Below are 22,270 nucleotides of genomic sequence, written 5' to 3'. Positions count from 1 at the left end.
GACCCTGGATTGGAAATAGGATGTTAAGAGTTCCTGAGGTGGCTCAGTGGTTAATGAACCCGACCAGCATCCGTGAGGACGGAGGTTCTATCCCTGACCTTGTTCAGCAGGTTAAGGATTCTGCGGTGCCCTGAACTGTGGTGTAGGACCGGAGGAACCTCTCTTAGCTGGCGTGGCTATGGTGTAGGTTGGTAGTTACAGCTCCATTTGACCCCTACCCTGGGACCCTCATATGCCGCAGGTGTGGCCCTAAAAAGACCAAAAAAAAATAGGAATAGGACGTTAGGTAGAAACTAAAAAAATCTGAAGAAACTAAGTTTTATTCAAAGAGAAAATATCGGTACCCCCAGTGGCTCGGTGCCCAAAGGTGGAAAGGGCTCTGCCCTTCATAAAGATGGCGGACGCCAGCGTCAGGAGGATGCCCGCCCCTTACAAAGATGGCGGCCCCGGCGGGCGGGACCGGAAGTGCAGTTGGCGGTAGCGCCGATCCGCGGTAGGCGCGAGAACGCGCCGGGCAGCGCCGGTCTGGGCATGAAGCTGGGCCGGGCCGCGCTGGGCCTGCTGCTGCTGGCGCCGTTGGCGGTGCGGGCGGTAGAGCCCATCAGTCTGGGACTGGCCCTGGCCGGCGTCCTCACCGGCTACATCTCCTACCCGCGCCTCTTCTGCTTCTTCACCGAGTGCTGCAGCCAGAAGGGGAGCCTCAGCCGGGAGGGTAGGATGGGGCGGGGGCTGGGGGGCCTGGTGCCAGAGCTGGGGCGAGGGTCGGAGGCGGGGGTCCAGAAGGCCCAGGAGCTCGGGCAGTGCTGAGGCCGGCGGGGCCCGGACCCGGAACTGGGGCGGCTTGAGGTGCGGCACCGGGCCTGGCCCTGGCCACGACCACAGGCTGACCGGACTTTGATCAGGCGAGGCCAGCTGCCGTTTGGGCAGCTTCGCCCAAAACCCGGGCGTGGGGACGGTCGGAAACTTCCTCCAGAGAGGTGTGCTCCTTCCTCGGCGGAGACGCGGCTGGTGGGGATTCCTCCGGCGCGGAGCAGCGGGGACCAAACCGCTGCCCTTTTTCTGCCCGGCATGGGTGGAAGGCGCAGAGCTGGGGCGAGGGGCGCGCGCCCCTGGGCACTGGCCCCAAGGACCTCTTCGGGAAGGAGGGCTCGAGAATGGACAGGACTAGCAGAGGGAGGGCCTCCTGCACCTGCCGGTCACCTGGGCCAAGTGCTTGCCCACACATCCGCGTCTCCCAAGACGCTTGAAGAGCTTAGCTGACTCTGCTGGCTTTACCTGAGCCTGTAAACTGGGCCACACTTTGCCAGATGTGTCTCCCTACTGTCCGCCTGACTCACTTTGTTTTTCCTAGCGCTGCAGAAGGATCTGGACAGCAAGCTTTTCGGACAGCATCTTGCAAAGAAAGTCATCTTAAATGCCGTCTCAGGCTTCATCAGCAACCCGAAGCCCAAGAAGCCGCTCACCCTCTCCCTACACGGGTGGACGGGCACCGGCAAAAATTTTGTCAGCAAGATCATCGCAGAGAATATTTACGAGGGTGGTCTGAACAGTGACTATGTCCACCTGTTTGTGGCCACACTGCACTTCCCCCACATCTCCAACATCACCCTGTACAAGGCAAGGGCCGAATTTTGGAATCCTTCCTGGATGGGGCCGGGTTTGGGGTTTGGTGGCCGATGGGATTTGGAATTCCGGGTTGAAACGAGTGGGCCCTGAAAATGGCAAGCACGTGTCAGTTCCCCCTTTGAAAAGTGTGGCAACCACAGAGGCTTAGAGATGCAGGGAGCAATTAGCAAAGCTTGGGGTGGTTTCCGAAAGCAGGCTCAGTGGGATCGTAGGATTTTAGAGAGACACAATCAAACTCAGTTTCAAGATCTTCAACTCTAACGCATTTTATAAAAGAAGAAATGTTTCTTGGGAAACCTAAATTCAATCACAGTGTTGCAAACTGCTCTTAACAGTTTAACTTCCAGATTAACAGCCTGAGCCTTGGTGGTAGATTCACCTGGATTTGAGCCCTAAGGTTCCCACCTGCCAGCTGTGTGATCTTGGGAAAGTTGCCTGACCTCTCTGAGACTCGGGCTCTTTGTCTGTAAAATGGAAGTTGTGAGAAGTTATTGAACTCTGTCAAGTAGGTAACGTGGGGCCTGGCACATACGTATTCAAAGTTAACTCTTTTGCCTTTTTAAATTTTCACCTGTATGAACACATTTTTCCCTTCGGCCTGGGTCAGCCTCAGGATCACCAGCTGTCCAGGAGTCCCTGGGATGTGGGCCTTTCAGTGCTACAGCTGGGAAAGTTCCAGGCGAATAGAGATGAGTTGGTCATCCTAGTTAGCATTCCATCTTCACTGTTTAATAGCCGTGTGACTTGGAGCAAGTTAGTTAACCTCTCTGTACCTCAGTTGCCTCATCTGTAAAATAGGGGCTGCAGTGGTAACTGATGGGTTTGGGAAGATCACGGGAAAACGCTGGGTGAACAGTGCCTAGTACAGCATCTGGCCTGTAGTGAGTGCTACATGTTCAGTGTTACTGGCTGAGTCAGAGTAGCAGAAATTGGGAAGACCTTGGCTGCTGGAGCCTACTAGACCTGACGGAATCCTTGTGGGGTTTTTTTGGTCTTTTTTTTTTTTTTTTTTTAGGGCCGCACCTGTGGTGTATGGAGGTTCCCAGGCTAGGGGTCGAACTGGAGCTGTAGCCACCACCCACAGCACAGCCACAGCAACAGCAACACGGGATCTGAGCTGCATCTACGACCTACACCACAGCTCACGGCAACGCCGGATCCTTAACCCACTGAGTGAGGCCAGGGATCGAACCTGCATCCTCAGGGATACAAGTTGGGTTTGTTAACCACTGAGCCACGACAGGAACTCCGGGAGTCCTTGTTTAAACAGTGACTGGTTTTGTGGGCTCAGGCAAGTCACTTCAGCTCTCCTAGGGTTCTTGCTCTGTAAACAGAGGTTCATCCATCCCTATAGAGCAGAATTTCTGCTTAGGTTAAAGATGTACACATGGAATATTGTCACCATGGTCTGAGTGGCCAAATAAAAACCGAAATCATAAGAAGTCAAGACTTACATTGTAACATCCAGAATTTTCCCCAGAAACAAGTGGCTAATTCGTCCTCTGTACTGGTGTCGCGGGAAAAGGCCAGGAACGCATCATATAAACCACAGCTCAAATTTCTGATGAAAAGTGTCCTGTAGGACGTTCCCATGTGGCACAGCGGGCTAAGGATCTGGTGTGGCTGCGCTGTGGTGCAGGCCGAAGCTGTGGCACCGGTTCAGTCCCCGGCCTAGGCCCGGAGACTTCCACAAGCCATAGTTTTGGCTTTAAAAAAAAAGCCTTTTTTTACCTCCTTACCTTGATTGCATGATACAGGAAATACCAAAATACCTTCATAGGGAATGTTTCTGGGTTTTTTTTGTTTGTTTGTTTTTTGTTTTCTTTTTAGGGCCACACCCATGGCATATGGAAGTTCCCAGGCTAGGGGTTGAATTGGAGCTACAGCTGCTGGCCTACACCCCAGCTACGGCAACTCGGGATCCGAGCCTCGTCTGCGACCTCCACCACAGCTCACGAGCAATGCTGGATCCTTAACCCACTGAATGAGGCCAGAGATCGAACCCACAGCCTCATGGTACTAGTCGGATTTGTTTCCGCTGTGCCACAGTGGGAACTCGGGAATGTTTCTTTTTAAGCAAATTGACATCAGCAACCTCCAGGCACTGTTCTAGAAACTCAAGAATGTTCCCTCACCACACTTATCCCAGAGTGTGTGGGCTCTTGAGTTCTCCTTACTTCCCTCCGGAAAGTTGGAGCACCTTCTCCAGGCTGTTCTAGGACGGACTGAGAGAAGAGGTTGCTTGGTCTCTGCTGGTGTACACAGGATAGGTATTAACGTTGCCATTTTGATGACAAAGGCCCTGCAACTTAGTGACACAGCATTGCTGTGACATGTCACAGAACAAGAACTATAATCAGTGCAGGGCCTTGGAATCAGGCCAGGGGAGGTTCAGATCTTAGTTCTGTCACATTACTAATTTGGGGCCAGTTGCTTATACGCTCTGTGCCTCAGTTTCTTTCTTTCTGTTTTTTTTTTTTTTTTCCGAAGCATATGGAAGTTCCCAGACTAGGAGTCAAATTGGAGCTACAGCTGCTGGCTTACACCACAGCCACAACAATAACAGATCTAGGAGTTCCTGTCGTGGCTCAGCGGTTAACGAATCTGACTAGGAACCATGAGGTTGCGGGTTCAGTCCCTGCCCTTGCTCAGCGGGTTAAGGATCTGGCATTGCCGTGAGCTGTGGTGTAGGTTGCAGACGCAGCTCGGATCCCGCGTTGCTGTGGCTCTGGCGTAGGCCAGTGGCTACAGCTCCGATTCGACCTCTAGCCTCCATATGCCGAGGGAGCGGCCCAAAGAAATAGCAAAAAAAAAAAAAAACCAGATCTGAGCCTCGTCTGTGACGTATACCAGCTCACAGCAGCCCTGGATCCTTAACCCACTGAGGGAAGGCAGGGATCGAATCAGCATCCTCATGGCTGCTAGTCAGATTCGTTTCCGCTGAGCCACGATGGGACCTCTTGTGCCTCAGTTTCCTCTCTGTAAAATGGGTATGACAGTGCACACTGCCTGGGCTTGTGTGAACAGAGGAGCTTGTGTAACCTTCCTAGCACAGTGGGGAGCACACAGGAAGCGCTCAGTAAATGCAGCCTCCATAGTAGCAGTTGTGGCGTTAATAGTGCTCGTGCTGGCGGCATCCATTGCACATGCTGAGAATTCTGTGTTGGCCTTTCCCCCTTGTCATTCAGGATCAGTTACAGTCGTGGATCCGCGGCAACGTGAGTGCCTGTGCCAGGTCCATCTTCATATTTGACGAAATGGATAAGATGCACGCTGGCCTCATAGACGCCATCAAGCCTTACCTGGACTATTACGACAACCTGGACGGGGTCTCCTATCAGAAAGCCATCTTCATTTTTCTCAGGTAAAAGTCAGGGCCAGGACGGGGATGGAGCGCTCTGAGCCCCAGCCTGGGGGCTTGGGTGGAAAAAAGCCCAGTCCTGATTCATGGGAGTTGTGTTTTTTGCAGCAATGCTGGCGCCGAGAGGATCACAGACGTGGCTTTAGATTTCTGGAGAAGTGGGAAGCAGCGGGAAGAAATCAGACTGAGAGACATGGAGCACGCGCTGTCTGTGTCGGCCTTCAACAACAAGAACAGTAAGTGGGGTCCCCCCTCCCCCGCCACGGTCCCCGACGGCCTCGCCTCACCCGGGAGCGTCTCAGAAAGGCAGATTCCAGGTCTCTTCTCTGGACCTACGGGGTCCCAATTCCCGCGGGACGCCGTGCTCACAACTCCGCAGGACCTCGATGCGCAGTGAGGTCCAAGGGCCGCCGCGTTAATGACAGAGGGCATTGCTGGTCATCCAGACCGTGACCGTCCTGTTTTCTTCAGCCAATTCCTCTTCCTCCGGAACAGCAGGTGGCGGAGCCCGGCAGGCGGCCGGGTGCCTCTGCTGCAGGTCGTGGCCTGCCAGGCCCTTCCCATGCGTTGCCCTAGAACTTTGAGGGTCTCTGCTGCAGAGTGACCACCAAACAGGCTGGGTGCTTGTTCTGTGCGGGGTACTGTTGAAACTCTCCACCTGCCTGTTTCCTTCCACCTCCACGATGACCTCACGGGGTGACCTCATTTCATCAATGAGGAAGCCGAGGCTCAGAGAGAGAGTGCATCTTGCCCAAGGCCACCTGTTGGGTATCTTTGATTCTAGAGTCTGAGCAGTTTTTTTTTTGGCCACACCCACGGCCTGCAGAAGTTCCTGGACCAGGGATCGAACCCACCCCACTGCAGCGACCCAAGCCGCTGCAGTGACAATGCCAGATCCTTAACCTGCTGTGCCACAGGAGAACTCCCGGAGCTTTTCACTGCCAAGCTTATTGCTTTGCCAGTGATGTGACACAGTCACCTTTGACCTTGAACCCTTGAACAGAAAGATAGCATGCTGGAGACCGGGTAAAACCTCTGAGTCACGTGGGTTGATCGCCACCACTCCTTGCTCAGGTTTTGCTTTGTCCTTGAGATTATCAAGCAGAAAGTCTCCTCTGTAACAGACTTGCCAAGAAATTCATACTGCTTCAGGGTTACTTGAACAGGAACGGGGTATCTTAGTAAGTGCGTGTGGGGTGTTACGATGAAAGACAAAACACTTTGGAATACATAGAATAGATTCTGGTCATGCCAGAGGTCTACACACGTGCAATAGAAACAGCCCCCAGATACTCCAGCAAGCAAGGCCACTTGCCAAGAGCCCACGTTAGAGGTTGCAGAGGGTTCCCAGAGAATGAGCTTTGGAATAGGGGGGACCTGGCCCAGCTACTTCCTGACTCTGGCCTCAGGCAGCTGGTTGAACTCTTTCGTTCATTCATTTAACCTATTTACTGAGCGGCTACTAGGTGTCAGGCACTGGTCCAGAAACGCGGGACATAGAGCAGAAATCCTGGAGTTCCTGCTGTGGCACAGGATTAAGAACCCTACTGAAGTGGCTTGGATCCCCGGCCCAGCGCAGTGGGTTAAAGGGTCCAGCGTTGCTGCAGCTGCGGCTCAGATTCAGTCCCCGCCTGGAAACTTCCATATGCGTCAGGCGCAGCCACCAAAAAACCAGAAATCCTTACTGTCATGGAGTTTACGTCCTAATGATAAGCGAGGAAGTGCTGGATCCATGTAGTGGTGGAGAAATGGCCTCCTCTTTCCTTCCACTAGGGAAAAAGCAGATCAATAAACAGGAATTGGGGGCTGTGAGACAGTGCTGGGCTGCAGGTTGAAACAGAGGCTCAGGGAAATCTCACTGTGAGGGTGACCTCTGAGCTGACCCGAGGGATGCGCTGACATACGGACACGGGAGGGAAAAGCATTCCATCAGGGGGAACAGCACCTGCAAGAGCCCTGAGGTGAGAATGTGCCCGGGGCCTCGGTGGCTGGTCCAGGAGGTTAGACTAGAGGTGGAGCTTGGGGCCAGAGAGTTCAGAGCTGTGATGGGACCTAGTTTTAATAGGCCCGCCTGGCCACTGGGTGGAGAACAGACTGAAGAGGGCAGGGCAGGGCAGGGCAGGGAGGCCAGCAAGGAGCAGCGGCAGCAGCCCAGGGGAGAGATGCTGCTGGCTTGGCCCACCGTGGCAGCGGTGGGGGTGGTGGGACCTGCTCGGAGTGGAATGCTTTTTTTTTTTTTTTTTTTTTTTTGTCTTTTGTTGTTGTTGTTGTTGCTATTTCTTGGGCCGCTCCGCGGCCTATGGAGGTTCCCAGGCTAGGGGTTGAATCGGAGCTGTAGCCACTTGCCTACGCCAGAGCCACAGCAACGCGGGATCCGAGCCGCGTCTGCAACCTACACCACAGCTCACGGCAACGCTGGATCGTTAACCCACTGAGCAAGGGCAGGGACCGAACCTGCAACCTCATGGTTCCTAGTCGGATTCGTTAACCACTGCGCCACGACGGGAACTCCTGGAATGCATTTTGAAGGTAGAAGCAGTCAGATTTCTTAAAGGACTGTGTGGGAATGAGAACAACGAATCAAGAGTCTGGCCTGCGTGCTTGGCAGGGTGGTGCTGCCCTTCGGGGGAGGCCTGTGGAAGAGCAGGTTTGCAGGGAGGGTGGGGGGTGTCTGGCGAGTGGCGACAGGGTAGAGCCTCGCAGCAGAGATAAGGAGCATCCAGGCTGAGGAGCGGTGGGTCCATGGTTGGTAAAGTCGCTTGTTCCACCAGAGCGCTCCCCAGGGGCCTCCGTGGTGGGTCCTTGGCCTGACCCCCTGGCTAAGGAGCTTCCCCCCCTCGCCTCATCACCCCCCTTTGTGTTCAGGCCCCTGGTACTGCCTGGAATTGTCCCTAGTTTATCGGCCAGCCCCTCAACTGAACCCTGTGAGGCAGGTCCCGTTTCCCTGGCTCTGTGCCCTGCCCCAGGCCTGGGCAGACCTTTGGGAACTGGTGAGGGATGGAGAGAGGGAGCTGCCTGCCTGCTACTGCTCAGCACTCAGTTTTGTTCTTTCCCACGGCCGCCGGCTCCACCCCATCCAGGCAATCAGATGGGGCCAGTCATGTTTGTTGAGCGCCAGTCGCAATACTGTGATTTATAATAAGAAATCTAGGGAGTTCCCGTTGTGGCGGAAACGAATGCGACTAGGAAACATGAGGTTGTGGGTTCGATCCCTGGCCTCGCTCAGTGAGTTAAGGATCCGGCGTTACCACGAGCTGGGGTGTAGGTTGCAGACACAGCTCGGATCTGGCATTGTTGTGGCTGTGGTGTAGGCCAGCAGCTACAGCTCCCATTGGACCCCTAGCCTGGAAACTCCCCTATGCCACAGCTGCAGCCCTAAAAAGACAAAAGACACACACACAAAAATCTGCATTTGCTCTGCACCCCAATTTTTGGCACCGAGCACCTAAAACCCTTGGAGTTTCCAAGTGAAAAGAGCCACAGAGGCGTCTCACTATGCAGAACAAGCGCCTTCCCGCCACGCCTGGGTCTGTGTTAATGAGGTGGCTTTTGGAAAGCACCCAAGGGTGGCGGTTGGTTGCCAGGGGAACCAACCGTTTATTGGAGGGTTGAACCGTTCAGTCTGCAATCCTTTCAGACCTTGCAGGAGGGAGGAGGGGCTGAAGGGCGAATCTGTTGCCAGTGGCCAGTGACTTAACCCGTCAGGGCTGCGTAAAGAATCCTACATGGAAACCCTGCAGGACCGGGTTTGGAGAGCTTCCGAGCAGGTGAACCCTTGGAGCCTCGGGGAGAATGGTGCGCTCGGGGCTCAGGGAAGCTTCCCTCCCGCCTTGCCCCATGCGTCTCTGCCATCCGGCTGTTCCTGAGTTATGTCCTTCTGTAATAAACCGGATATCTAGTAATACAATGGTTCTCTGAGTTCTGTGAGCTGCTCTAAGCAAGTTAATTGAACCCAAGGAGGCGGACCTTGGAACCTCAGAAGCCCAGGTGACACCCTGAACTCTTGGCTGGTGGCTGAAGGAGGGGACAGTCCTGTGGGACTCAGGAGCCCTTGTGGGATCCGACGCCGTCTCTGGGCAGAGTGGCAGCAGTGGGTTGATGTGTAGGCACCCCACTGGTGTCGGAGAATGGCTTGAAGGCGTGGGAAGCAGACAGATTGGACTTGCTGTCAGGGTCAGGCCGGGACACAAGCATAGGAATTAGGCAGCAAAGCGGCAGGGCAGCAGTTCTCGTGAAGAAACGCTGGGTGTGACGAAGCCGCAGCCACATCTGTGCTGGGTCTGGAGGCTGGGAATCTGGGCGGACCTGGGACTGGGCGCAGTCAGGCCTCATCCCGGGAAAGCCTGAGCCCTACGGCCGCTCAAGATCACAGTCTCCACACAGGACTCTGGGGGTTCTAGTTCGTGGTCCCCAAAACACTCTGGACACGTGGCAGCAGCAGTGGGTTTCTACCCTGGTGCTGGTCCAGCCTCCAGCGTACGGGAGGGGCTGGTCCTTCCCTCCCTGGGGACCTCTGTGCAACTGCCAGCCTGTGCCCCGGGTCCCCTTCCTACGCGGCCTGCTTGTTCCGGGGGCCGGGCCTCTTTCCCGCTTCAGGTCTTCAGGTCCCAGGTTGAGAGCCTCCCTCCCCACTGGGGCATCACCCTGCTGTCACAGGAGCATCACTGCTGGCAGTTGTCCTGGGCCCTGGGCAGGCTCACGGTGAAACTGCCCGCCCCAGACTGTGAGCCCCCCCAGGGCAGGTGCGGCCCCACCCTGGTGGCCGTGACTCCCGGCGGGTGTGTGTGGCGGGCGGCGGTGTGTGTGGCAGGCGGACAGATGTTGGATCAACAGCACCTTTCTCTGTTTTGCAGGTGGCTTCTGGCACAGCAGCTTAATTGACCGAAATCTCATTGATTATTTTGTTCCCTTCCTGCCCCTGGAATACAAACACCTAAAAATGTGCATCAGAGTCGAAATGCAGTCCCGAGGCTACGAGGTTGACGAGGACATTGTGAGCAAAGTGGCCGAGGAGATGACGTTTTTCCCCAAAGAGGAGAGAGTTTTCTCGGACAAAGGCTGCAAAACTGTGTTCACCAAGTTGGATTATTACTACGATGATTGATGGATTGCTGGCGCCTGAGTGGTGCTTCCCATCGGCGAAGAAGGAACTCGGCTCTCGGATCTCCCCCCGCCTCCCGCTCCGCTGCCCCGGGAAGAGGAGTGAAATGAATTCTCCCCGAGTGACGGGACAGGAGCTCTCGCCCAGCAGGGCCTGCGGGCCCCACACCTGCCAGATCACAGAGGGAAACAGCTCCCGGAGCCCGAGGGAGAGGGAGGAGCCAGCGCCGGCCCACCCGTGCCAGGGCTCATGATTTTCTCAAAAATCATGTTTTAATTTCAAGTGTTTCTGTTTCAAGGAAGGCTGTTTTACTGAAAAAATGTGATAATTTTATTTAAGATGGTTTTTAACATTACGAGAAACTTCAGACTCTCTAAGTTGTTGGCTTTGTGTGTGTGTGTGTGTGTGTGTGTGTGTGTGTGTGTGTGTGTTCCTGTCGTTCCAGCCTACACGGTGATGTCTTTACTGCAAAAAAGCCCAAGCCCGAGGCCTTGGCCTGTATTCGTGGGCTGGCTAACGGGGGACCGAGGCCGGCGCAGCGAGCACACCTGTCACGGGGTGACCTTTGCCAGGGCAATGAGTGTTTCGACAGAAGGACAGGTTTTGTCAGAGGCCACGCTCAGGCCGGTCGGGGATCAGACCCAAGTGTCCTCCCACAGTTCATCTCGGGAGTGGTGTGAACTGTGGGAATGATACAGCAGCACTGTCAGAAACGATTACGGCCGAAGGAAAAAGCCCTTGGAGCTTGTCCTGTGGGTCAGTCAGCTGCGCCAAGGCTCCGCCCGCTCCCGAATGACCCACGCACTCTGGCCGGTGTTGCCGTGTTTTCTTAAAACCATACTCCTTTATGACAGGTTTTCATTATGTTTACTCAGAACTCCGTGAACCTCTCAGAAAGCTTAGCTGCGCCCCAGGATGCTGAGAAGAGTGTTTTTATTTATTAACACAAATAGCTAGCATTTTACAATAAAGTTGTGTGCGGTTTGTGCATATATTTTTAAAGGTGGAAAAAAAAAAAAAAAAAAAAAAACCCTGGGGCCCTACCTATGTGCCTAAGCTGTGAACGAAGACCTGACAGCGCAGCCCAGGCTGGAGCCGAGTGTGCAGGGGCTCTGGCTCCTTGCCCTGGGTATCCCGTGCTGTCAGGGGGGTTACGGAGCCCCCAGCACCCAGCCGTGGGAGTTCATGCAGGCCTAGAGACAGGCCTCTCCGCCGTGAGGGCAGGAGCACAGAGCACTGCAGGTGCCTAAACCTGCCTGGTTTTGTCCAACACACATACGTCTATAAGCAGACAGTGCAGGACCCCTCTGTCTCAGGGCCACCCACCGCGTCCAGAGGCTCTTTAAGGTCACCCGGGCTCCCTAAGGACAGTTCTCAGTGCTGGCAAGTTGTTGGTGTTGACCTGAACTCACCTGTTGTCCGTCCCCAGGAGTCAAGGTTAGGGCTCCCCATCCCCTTGGAAATGGCAGCCCCGGCGCCTGGGGGGAGCCCCTCGTTTAGGGAACGTGGGCGTCCCCGGCACACCTTGGACAGTTCGGTCTTCATCGATGAGGCCGCGTGGGGTGAAGCCGAAGCGGTGTGAGGCTGGGAACCAGACGGAGGAGGTCAGTCTCATGGGAGGAGCGACTTCACCTGGGGAAGGCGGGAATGGCAAGGTGATGGCCGAGAGGGTCTCAACTTTCTAGAAGGGGCTGCATCCTCAGCCTGGGAAGAGGGGGTGTTCCATCGCTCACAGAGGTAAGAACCCCGCTTTAGGGAGTGAGCCGAGATCCGATTAACAGAACAAGGATCTCATTATCTACCAGTTCCGGGTGGGACGGCCAGGCACGGAGCTTTCCCGATCTGAGCTCAGCGGCTCTCAGGTTCAGAGAGGCGGCAGTGGGCCATGTTTTACTGCCTCAGTTTCCTTCCTACGTTAATTTTAGGAGAACATACTTGTTCAAGAGAGGACCAGCTCTTCCTGGCGATATTTTCATCCGTGAGAATTTGATGGAATAGAAGCCAGCATCTAATCCAATTTAACTTTGTATTTGTTTGCAGAGAGTAGCCTTTAAGGTAGAGAGTGGTTCTGTATGAGGTAAAGATGACAACCAGCATGTCCAGGTTGCAGGGGACCTAACGACACCTGAGTTACTGAAGAGCCTTATTCCAAGCTCAAAATTTTCAGAGCTACAGAATAAACTGAAAAAAAAAAAAAACAAAAAACTGCAAGTGACATCTCACATGTTAAAATTTAGGCTTTATTATTTTATATTCAGTAGGTATAGGTCAATTCAAGCTCGTCCACGTTTTCTGTGGGGTGGGGAGGCTGGGCTGTGGGCAACCCCGCCCTTTTCAAGTGACAAATCAGGAGCAGCCGTCCAAAGGTGGCCAACACATGTTGAGTTTACTGCGTCACTGTAAACAGAAAAATCTTATCTCCCGACCTGAGACTCAAAAGGTTATAAAAGAAATATAACGCAGCAACAACTTGACAACAGGTACTAAAAATTTTAAGCCTCGCCTTGGCATGTTTTAAAGATGGAGCATGATCCTCACGAGGCAGTGGCGTGTCGTAGGGACGTTCATTCTGCTGCATCTTCTATGTGATAAGATGCTCTCATTACACGTGTGCAGGTGCACTGCAACTACAAGACAGAATGATTCCCAGTGGCTGGGACTGAAATCCTGTTTCCCAACCACCAGGGCATCCAGCTCGAGAGCTGCCGCCTAGGGTGTCTTTCTCGGTGACACCCAGGACTAGCCACCACTGTCTGTTTTAATTAAGAGTATCTGATAAAGGAATAGACAATGATTCCACTTTGTAGCCTTCCCGTTTTATTTAGTTATTAATTTTTGGCTGTGCCTGCAGCCCTGGCCCTTCCCATGTTTTAAAACAAGCAATGACCTATATTTTTAAGATTCAGAAGTAAAAATATTATTAAAAAAATATACACATCCTGGCAAACTCTAGCATTTCTAGCGTACGATACTTCCCTTTGGCAACGTCGCGTCTGCAGGCTGACCGCTCAGGGGGCCCGTGTCCTCCATGGAGAAGGAGCACGTCCTAGGGATTCCCAGTGGTTCTGTGGCATCAGGTGAGAGGTTGACCCACATGTAAACTGTAACAGACCAGCACTTCATCGTGGGACCCAAGGACTCAACTTTAAAGCCAAGGGTCTCGTTCTGATTCGACTCTAGGGGTGATGTGGCCGGGGGGTGGGACATGGAGCCACGGCTGATGTTCAGGAGTTCAAGCCATACAAGGAAGGTCACCGTCCCTACCCAAGTGACCCATGACCAGGGCTGCAATCAGCAGCCACAGTGATGGACAGGCGGAAGTCGTGGCCGTCCTCCTGGGCTGCAGGGGCCTGGCATGGAGCCCTGGCCCACAGGCAGACGGTTCACTGGCTGAGCGCTCTGCCCGCAGGCCTGCGTCCTGCCATCGACACTGCCTGAAGGTGCTGCCGGTTTTAAGTGAAAATACGTCAAGTCAGCGAACACGTGCTGTAGAGAAGCAACAGAGCAGCAGAATGTTTCTGGAGGGTGAAAACTCAGTGTTCTCCGGATGGCAGCGGGGCCCTTGAAACTTTCAGTTCAGCTTCTGGGGTGTGGGTGCCACTGGGTCAGAAACAGCCCTAGGTCTCACTTGCACAGCTGTTTCAAGGCACTTGTGTCAAGGCCAGTTAAGTCGGGGGAGGGGGCATTTCAAAAGTTCATCTTTGGCTGCAGTGAACCGTCGGGGTTGCTACCATGTTGCAAAATGACAAGTGCACTTGACAGATGAAGGGTCATTTCCCAACCCGGGCCTTAGAACCTTCCACATCCCCCAAGTTCACAGGTGCCAATGTGCAAACGTGCAAACCCCAAAGAGGTCTTTCAAAGTGCTTGCAAAGGCCAGGCCCCTGGGCCGCGGCGCTCCCAGCTGCGTCTCGGGCCGCCAGGACAAGAGCTCAGTGGAAATCCAGCCGCGTCTGCACCGTCTTGCAGCCCTTGTCTGAGTAGATTTTCTCGTCTTTGGGGAAAAATGTCATTTCCTCTGCCACCTTGGTGACAATGTCCTCGTCGACGGCAGAGCCGCGGGCCTTCATCTCCGCCCTCACACACATCTTCACGTGCCTGTACTCCAGGGGCAGGAAGGGGACGAAGTAGTCGATGAGGTTCCTCTCTATCAGTCCGCTGTGCCACAGGCCACCTGGGAAACAAGGCACAGCTGGGGTCCCCACCTGTCCCTGTCCCTATCCCCTGGCTGGGCTCACAAGCTCACTGCTCTGACAGCGCCTGTTCTGATCCCGCCCCCAGCACAGTCTTCATGTCTGTAAAAGCCTCAAGATTCACTCCCTGTCTCTCCCTCTCTCTTTTTTTTTGGGGGGGGGGGGTCCTTCTCAGATGACACCCAGGATCAGCCATGACCATCTGTTTTAAGAGTATCTGATAAAAGAATAGACCATTATTCCATTTTGTGTCCTTCTCATGGTTTATTATTTATTTATTTAACTTCTGGCCACGCCCATGGCATCCAGGAGTGCCCAGGCCCGGGGATCAAACCCACGCCACGGCAGCGACCCGAGCCGCAGCAGTGACAATGCCAGACCCTGAATCCGCAGAGCCACCAGGCAACTTCTAAGATTCTCTTCTGTCAAGCCTGGTGCCAGGGTCAGGTGGCTACCCCTGCCTGCTTAGCTGGCTTCTAAAATGGAATACGCCCTCGGCAGGAGTCCCTACTTCAGCCAAGCCACGGAGGCGGGTGGATTCGACGGCCTCGTGCAAGGCTTGGAGAGAGAGGACAGAGAGACGGTGCCTCTGCCGGCCCGGGGACACTCACTGTGTTTGTTGTTGAAGACGCCGACAGACAGCACCGGCTCCAGATCCTTCAGCTGGATGTCCTCCCTCCTCTCCCCGCCCGCCAGAAGTCAAGGGCCGTCTTCGTGATGAGGTCCCCGCCTGCATTGCTGAGTTCGCCAAAGGAACACGGGTTAAAATCACGTATCATGACTCCTCTGTCTCTCATCCAGACACGCATCTGCTCTAAAGTCTCTACTTAACCAAGGAATGTTTACTGAGGGCTACTAGACAAAGGGCAAAAAATAGAGCGAGAGCGCCTGCCCTCAGGAGCGAAAAACCTGCTTTTTCAGAACTTGGTGCCGAATGCTCCGCCTCGTCGTGACCCTCAGAGACCACATGTGCAGGTAATGAAATGGCCTTGCCATCACTACCTCTTTCCTTGGTCCATTCCCTCCCGCCCAGGCTCTGGGCCGCGCCGACACCAGCAACCCCAGAGTACAAGACGGCAGCACGTCGCTTTTGCCAGGCTGGCACGTCCGTTCCCGAGACCTGCTGAGGGTGCATGAAGGGCTGTGTGTGCCCCCCCCAAGCAACACCTCCCACTGACCTGAGAAAGATGAAGATAGCTTTCCGGTAGGACACGCCATCAATCTGCTCGTAGTAATCCAGGAACGGCTTGATCGCATCAATGAGCCCCGGGTGCAACTTATCCATCTCATCAAAGATGAACACAGAGTTGGCACAGGCGCTCACGTTGCCCGAATCCACCTCTGTAACTGGTCCTAGACCAACCAGAAAAGACATAGGATGCGGAGACGCAAAGGATGTGCCAAGGACGGCGGAAGCGCCACGCTGCCTCATGCTCAGAGGGGTGAAAAATCAGAGCTCTCGGGGCTGAACAAAGACCCCTTAGAAATTGCTTCTTAACCTTCACTCCCGGGTAACAGCGTTTCCAAAACTTCATCTATTAAAAAAAAAAAAAAAAAGTGGAATCTGGGAGTTCCTGCGGCGGGACATTGAATTAAGGATCTGAAGGATCTGGCATTGCCGCTGGGCACAGATTCGATCCCTGGACCAGGAACTTCCATATGCTGTGGAAGCAGCCAAAAGAAGAAAAAAAAAAAAAAGAATCTGGCAGAGAGACAGGTGCTAAAATGCAAACACGAGTTTTCCTAGCTCAAATGATGCACCAAACGCGACTCTATAAAGATACAAGATACATGAATATTCATCATTTCACTGTTAACCAGCTCGTAAGTTTCACCTCCCTGTGGATGGAAATCTCAGTTTTAGCAGACATCCTGAGGAGAAAGAAAGTAGGTTAAGGCTGGCACAACGTCCAAGGCTACTGCTTTTTACTGACGCAATGAGAAGAGGAGCCGACCTAGGTGACATTTCACGAAATGCATTTATTCCTGTATTTCAAGGGGTACATGAAAGAATCTGGAAAATAAAATTATTCTCAGAGTTCCTGTCATGGCTCAGCAGTAACAACCACAACTTGTACCCATGAGGACGCAGTTTCGATCCCTGGCCTCACTCAGTGGGTTAAGATCCAGTGCTGCCGTGACCCATGGTGCAAGTCACAGACAAGGCTCGGATGGTGTGCTGCTGTGGCTGTGGTGTAGGCCAGCGGCTACAGCTCCAATTTGACCCCTAGCCTGGGAACTTCCAACTGCCAAGGGAACAGCCCTAACAAGACAGAAAAAGAAAGAAAATTATTCTTTCTTTGGCAATCTTCCCTGTCGTACACTTTATGTGGCAAATATCCACTTTCACTTCCTTGCTAAGTTTCTATTCCTTATTTCAGCCCCCATCTAACGGCAGGAACACTAACTTTTACATTTAAATGAGAGCCTTACTGGACCAAACAGCAAGGCCAAGAATTTGAAGGATGGGAGGGAATAAAAGCTACTGAGGAGACAAAAAAATCCTCTGGTCTACACTGCTAAACACAGAGGCCAAGCTGAAGTTTCATTTAAACTTTCTAGGGAGTTCCCATCGTGGCTCAGTGGTTCGTGAATCCGACTAGGAACCGCGAGGTGGTGGGTTCGATCCCTGGCCTCGCTCAGTGGGTTAAGGATCCGGTGTTGCCGTGAGCTGTGGTGTAGGTTGCAGAGGCAGCTTGGATCCCGCATTGCTGTGGCTGTGGTATAGGCTGGCAGATACAGCTCCGATTAGACCCCTAGCCTGGGAACTTCCATATGCTGTGGGAGTGGCCCTAGAAATGGCAAAAAGACAAAAACAAAACAAAACAAAAACCAAAAAACAATAACAACAACAAAAAAAACTTTTCTAAGCCCGCTCCACTTAACCGAGGGCTGCAATGGGGATGCTGAACAAACTCATACATTGCACAACGTGGCTACCCTGTGGACTGAGAGTCAGGAGATTTGCATTCAAGTTCTGATTTGCCACAAGGTCAGAAGGACTGTAAGGAGCATGTCGCCTCGCTGCTCTTGGTTCCATCCCTTTTTTTTTTTTGGCTGCGCCTGCAGCTTGCAGAAGTTCCCGGACCAGGGATGGAACCCGAGCCACAGCTGTAACCACAGCCACGGCAGTGACAACACCAGATCCTTAACCCTCTGAGCCACCAGGGAACTCCTTGGCTCCATCTTTTAATGGAAATAACATCACCTGCCCCGCTGCATTATTTTGGGATCAGTAAGAAAAATGGTGTAGGAGAGCTCAGCAAATGGCAAAGGGTTACCGGTGTGCCTGGACTCGGCAGGGCCTGGGGCTAGGAGGAAAGAAGCAGAAGCCGGAGTCAGTGAAGAGATCGCCCAGACCAGTCCGAGAAGCCACGGATGGGACAACAGAATGCCTTGCCTGGTACAGTTTTACGTGCTGCTCGTGAGGAAAGTGCAGAGTCGATACGAACAAGTGGACAAAGTTGCTCTTCAGGCCTTTCCGGTGAAGATTTTCAGCCACAATCTGGCTGACAAAATTCTTGCCCGTGCCAGCCCAGCCGTGTAAGGAAAGCGTCAGTGCTTTCTTGGGGTTTTTGTTGTTCCTGAAGCCTGTCAGCGCCTTGAGAAGCACCTCTGTGGCCAGATGCTGCCCAAACAGCCTCTCTCCAGTTCCAGCTTGAACGCTGCAGCAGCCAGCCAGAGAACAGAGAGAAAAACACACATTAAACAGGCAGCAGAAGGGCAGCGCTCTCCCCAGCTGGCCAAAGTGAGAGGCAAGGTTAGCGAATGGTCCAGCACCGTCTCCGCCAAACCCCAGTGCCAGTGCGGAGGCAGAAGTGCCAGCTGCAGAGTCACACAGATGCCACCGCCAAGGAAATGGCCTAGATGAATGGTCTCCTCAACACTCAAGTGTCTGAGAAGGAAGGTAAATGCGTTCCTTCATCCGAGGACGGGTCCTCTCTTGACTCAGCTGCTTGCTATTTCCCCAGCCACCCTGTAAGAAAACCAAAGACCAAATGCGGGCTTTCTGGGCAGACGCTGCACATTTGAGAACGACTTATTGGGTTGGCACGGCGTCCCAAGGAATCCCAACTTTTAGAAAGGAATTTGGGGGAGTTCCCGTCGTGGCTCAGCGGCAAGGAGGATGCGACTAGGACCCATGAGGATGCTGGGTCAATCCCTGGCCTCGCTCAGTGGGTTAAGGATTCGGCCTTGCTGTAAGCTGCGGTGTAGGTCGCAGACTCCACTCGGATCCCGCGTTGCTGTGGCTGTGGTGTAGGCCGGCAGCTGTAGCTCCGAATTGACCCCTAGCTTGGGAACTTCCACATGCCGCAGGTGCGGCCCTAAAAACCGAAAAAGAATAAAAGGAACTCGGGCAGAGCCTCACGATCTGGAGAATCTGTCCCCGAAGACACGGCCTCCAGGCTGGAGTCCGGACCCAGGCCCCTCCATGCCCCCTCCTACCCCAAAGGGTGAGCGCGATGTGCCGGGCGCTGACGCCTGCGGGGGCCTGTCCCTCGCGCCCCTCGAGCCCCTCCAGCCAGACCCGCCGTACCCGACGCGTTGAGCGGCTGCTCCTCCCGGCAGCACTCGGCGAAGCGGCAAAACAGCTCGGTGTAGGACAGGTAGCCGGTGAGGACCGATGCGGTCCCGATGGCGATGCCCAGGGTGATGGGCTCGAACGCCGCCGCCACGTGTGCCGCCAGCAGCAGCCGCAGCGCCGCGGTGCCCCCCAGCCGCCCTGCGGGGTGCATCACCGGATTGGCAGCCCGCCGCCGCGGATACGCTGGGCGCCCTTGGGGCCAAGAGGCCGGGCTGACTTCCGGTCTGTGCGTCACTTCCGCCCCTCAGACCCACCCACCCCCGTAGGTCCGCCCTGTTGGCGAGGGGCGTGGCTCTGCGCCACCATCCGCGCGAGAGGCTCCAGGGAGTCTAGCTTTGAAGGTTCTGTTCTAAGCGCTCATCAGACCCTTCACGCTTTGCTTTGTCATCCCTCCCTTCACTTCCCCGGAGCTGGAACGAGCGTTTCGCATTATATACTCCCCACCTGCCTGCCTTTCTGAAACAACTGCGGAGGGCTCCGGGTCCCCAAAGCAGACGTGCCCTGGCGTGCACCGTCGAAGCCCGAAGTCCATCCTTTCCAGCATGCTGCAAGACGGCATCCTGGCTGGTGCTGGGAGACAGCCGTGAGGGAGAGGGGCTTGGCCCCTGCCCTCTCCAGCTTCTAGGCTAGGGGACCCCAGGCAGTGGGCAAGGGCCAATAATGAAGTTGGATAAGCACAGGGGCGGTGGAACAGGGAAGGTTTTTGTCTAAAATGAGAATTTTAAAAGTTATCCAAGCAAAAAGCGAGGAGTAGAAAGTTCTATGGAGAGAAGAGAATTTGCAGAATGTGCAGGTTGGGGACCTGAGAGTATTTCACGTGGTGGAGGCTGGTGAGAATAGGGACGGAGAGCTAGACAGAGACCGGAAGGGGAAGGACTCTATCTGGGGCGGGGGGGGGGGGTGGTAACAGGGAGCCCTAGAGGTTTCACACAGGGAGCGACATGGTCACATCGGAGATCCCTGTGGCTGCTGGGTTCTTCGAGGAGGCTGTTGCAATGCTCCAGGGAACCTGACCCAGGCTTTGCCAAAGCTGGTTGAGTTCATTCATCAGCCAATCTATGGACAAATATTTAGTGAACACTGGCTGTGTCTGATCCAGCGCCATAAGCTGGGGCTAAAGCAGGGAGGGAATAGGGCAGACCCGTGACCTCACAGAGCCTCAGTCTAGTGAGGGAGACATGCCCGCAGAGTCAGGGCCATGATCTGGGATGCTCGGAGGGGGATGGCTCTCCTCTCCACCTCCCAGTTTTTTGTTTTGTTTTGTATTCCTTTTTCATTTGCATCCACAGCATATGAGAAGTCCCAGGCCAGGGGCTGAATCCGAGCGGTAGCTGCAACAAAAGCTGCTGCAGTTGGATTCTTAACTCACTTCACCACAGTGAGAAATCCTCTTTTCAGATTCTTTGCCATTATAGGTTATTACAAGATATTGAAGGAGTTCCCGTCATGGCTCAGCGTTAACAAATCTGACTAGCACCCATGAGGACACAGGTTCAATCCCTGGCCTTGGTCAGTGGGTTAAAGATCCAGTGTTGCTGTGAGCTGTGGTGTAGGTCGCAGACTCGACTTGGATCCTGTATTGCTGTGGCTGTGGTGTAGGCCGCAGCTACAGCTCCGATTGGACCCCTAGCCTGGGAACCTCCATACCTTAGGTGCGGCCCTAAAAAGCAAAAAAAAAAAAAAAAAAAAAAATTGAATATACTTTTCTGTGCTATATAGTAGGTCCCTGTTGTTTATCTACTTTATATATAGTAGTGTGTATCTCTTAATCCTAAACTCCTTTCTCCTTTGGTAACCGTAAGTTTGTCTGCTATGTCTCTGAGTCTTTTTCTGTTCATTTGTGTCATATGATAAGTTCCACATACAGGTGATATCATATGGTATTTGTCTGACTTACTTCCTTCAGCACGATAATTTCTAGGTGCATCCATGTTGCTGCAAATGGCATGATTTCATTCTTTTTTATGGCTGAGTAGTATTCCACTGTATATATGTGCCACATAGATACACATACATGTTCATTTGTCAGTGGATGTTTCGGTTGCTTCCATGCCTGCCTTGACTCTCTTTAAGAGTTTTCAGGCCTCAGCTTGAAGCCTACCCAACCCATGGAAGTAACCCCTCTTCCCTCCCCAGTCACCTACTCTCCTGTCACCCTGTTTGTGTCCCTGTCCATTGCCCATCTTGCCACTGGCCTGAGAGCTTCAGAAGGACAGGGACCTTGACTGCTCCATCTCTAATTCCTGTGCACCACGTCCATAGTAGCACTCCATTCATATGTATTTAACAGTCAGGGATAGAACCTTTCCAAGAGGCTGGCCTCTGATCTGGGGGCCAGGATATACTGCTGTGGACCGAATGGTCTCAGCCTCTAAATACATATCTGAAGCCTGACCCCTGATTTGATGGTGTTAGGAGGTGGGGGCATCTGGGAGGCAATTAGATAGGAAGGTGGGGCCCTTAATCTTAAGATGTTAATAAGAGGAGTTCCTGTTGTGGCTCAGCAGCTTAAGAACCCGACTATGTCCATGAGGATGTGGGGTCGATCCCTGGCCTCGCTCAGTGGGTTAAGAATCCAGCGTTGCCACAAGCTGTGGTGTAAGTAAGATGTGGCTCAGATCTGGTGTGTAGACCTCAGATGCAGCTCAGATTCTATCCTTAACCTGGGAGTTTCCATATGCTGCAGGCGTTGCCATAAAAAGAAAAAATATTTTAAAAATTTTAAAAATAAGACGGCAAATTTTATATTCTGCGTATTTTACCACAACTAAAATTAAAAAAAAAAAATTGGATGTCTCTCTGACTATAAGCCTCTGAATACTGAAATTTTTCTTCTGGATCGAATCATCCTGAAGTCGCCATTTGCCAAGGTAGCATGGATGTTTTTAAATCTTTGACAAGTAATCAACACATTGATGATGGGAGTGGGGGGACCTTGGCTGAAGGAGGCTTCGCTGATCCCCGCAGCTTCAACTTTATTCCTCACCTCGTGTCAGAGCTGGGGTGGCTGAAAGCCGGTCTTTCTTCTGTACGATGGGGAAGGGCAGGTTGAGAAAAGGAGGGAGATGCATCTTAGGAAGGAGTCCGTGGGAGCCGAGGGCCTGGGAGTGGATTCCTTTTCCGTTACTCATGCTGAGCACCCCTTGGAACGTGTGTGGTACCCCAGCCCCAGGGCTGTGCTTCTTCCACGGAGAGGATCCCACCCTACTTGGGCCGTTTGATGTCATGTGACCGAGGCTGTCTGGTCCAGGTCTGCACCATTCAGCCCCCAAAGCTGCCTGACCCCCCCTCCCCTCCCCCGGGGCCACCTGGTCTCTGGAGCCAGCCCCTGAATGCAGTCTCCTGTGTGTCCCCAACGTCCTCAGTTCTGTCTACCTTCCTTGGTCGGATAACCTTCAAAATCG

General features: G+C 53.6%; 2 protein-coding genes across 2 annotated transcripts; one reads left to right on the top strand and one right to left on the bottom strand.

Moving 5' to 3' along the window:
- TOR1A (torsin family 1 member A) lies at positions 532-10,091 on the top strand. Its single transcript, NM_001105298.1, is given in 5 exon segments — positions 532-712; positions 1,352-1,617; positions 4,815-4,990; positions 5,096-5,223; positions 9,841-10,091. Coding segments are annotated over 5 exon segments (1,002 nt in total).
- On the bottom strand, positions 12,308-19,091 carry TOR1B (torsin family 1 member B). The gene is given in 7 exon segments (XM_021070119.1): positions 12,308-14,262; positions 14,893-14,961; positions 14,964-15,019; positions 15,460-15,613; positions 15,616-15,634; positions 17,682-17,938; positions 18,810-19,091. Coding segments are annotated over 7 exon segments (1,005 nt in total). The 5' UTR covers positions 19,018-19,091; the 3' UTR covers positions 12,308-14,020.

Source organism: Sus scrofa, chromosome 1 (assembly GCF_000003025.6).
Source record: "Sus scrofa isolate TJ Tabasco breed Duroc chromosome 1, Sscrofa11.1, whole genome shotgun sequence".
NCBI classification, from domain to species: Eukaryota; Metazoa; Chordata; class Mammalia; order Artiodactyla; family Suidae; genus Sus; species Sus scrofa.
The sequence above is the reverse complement of the archived record's forward strand: the minus strand, read 5'-3'. Positions and strand labels throughout refer to the sequence as shown.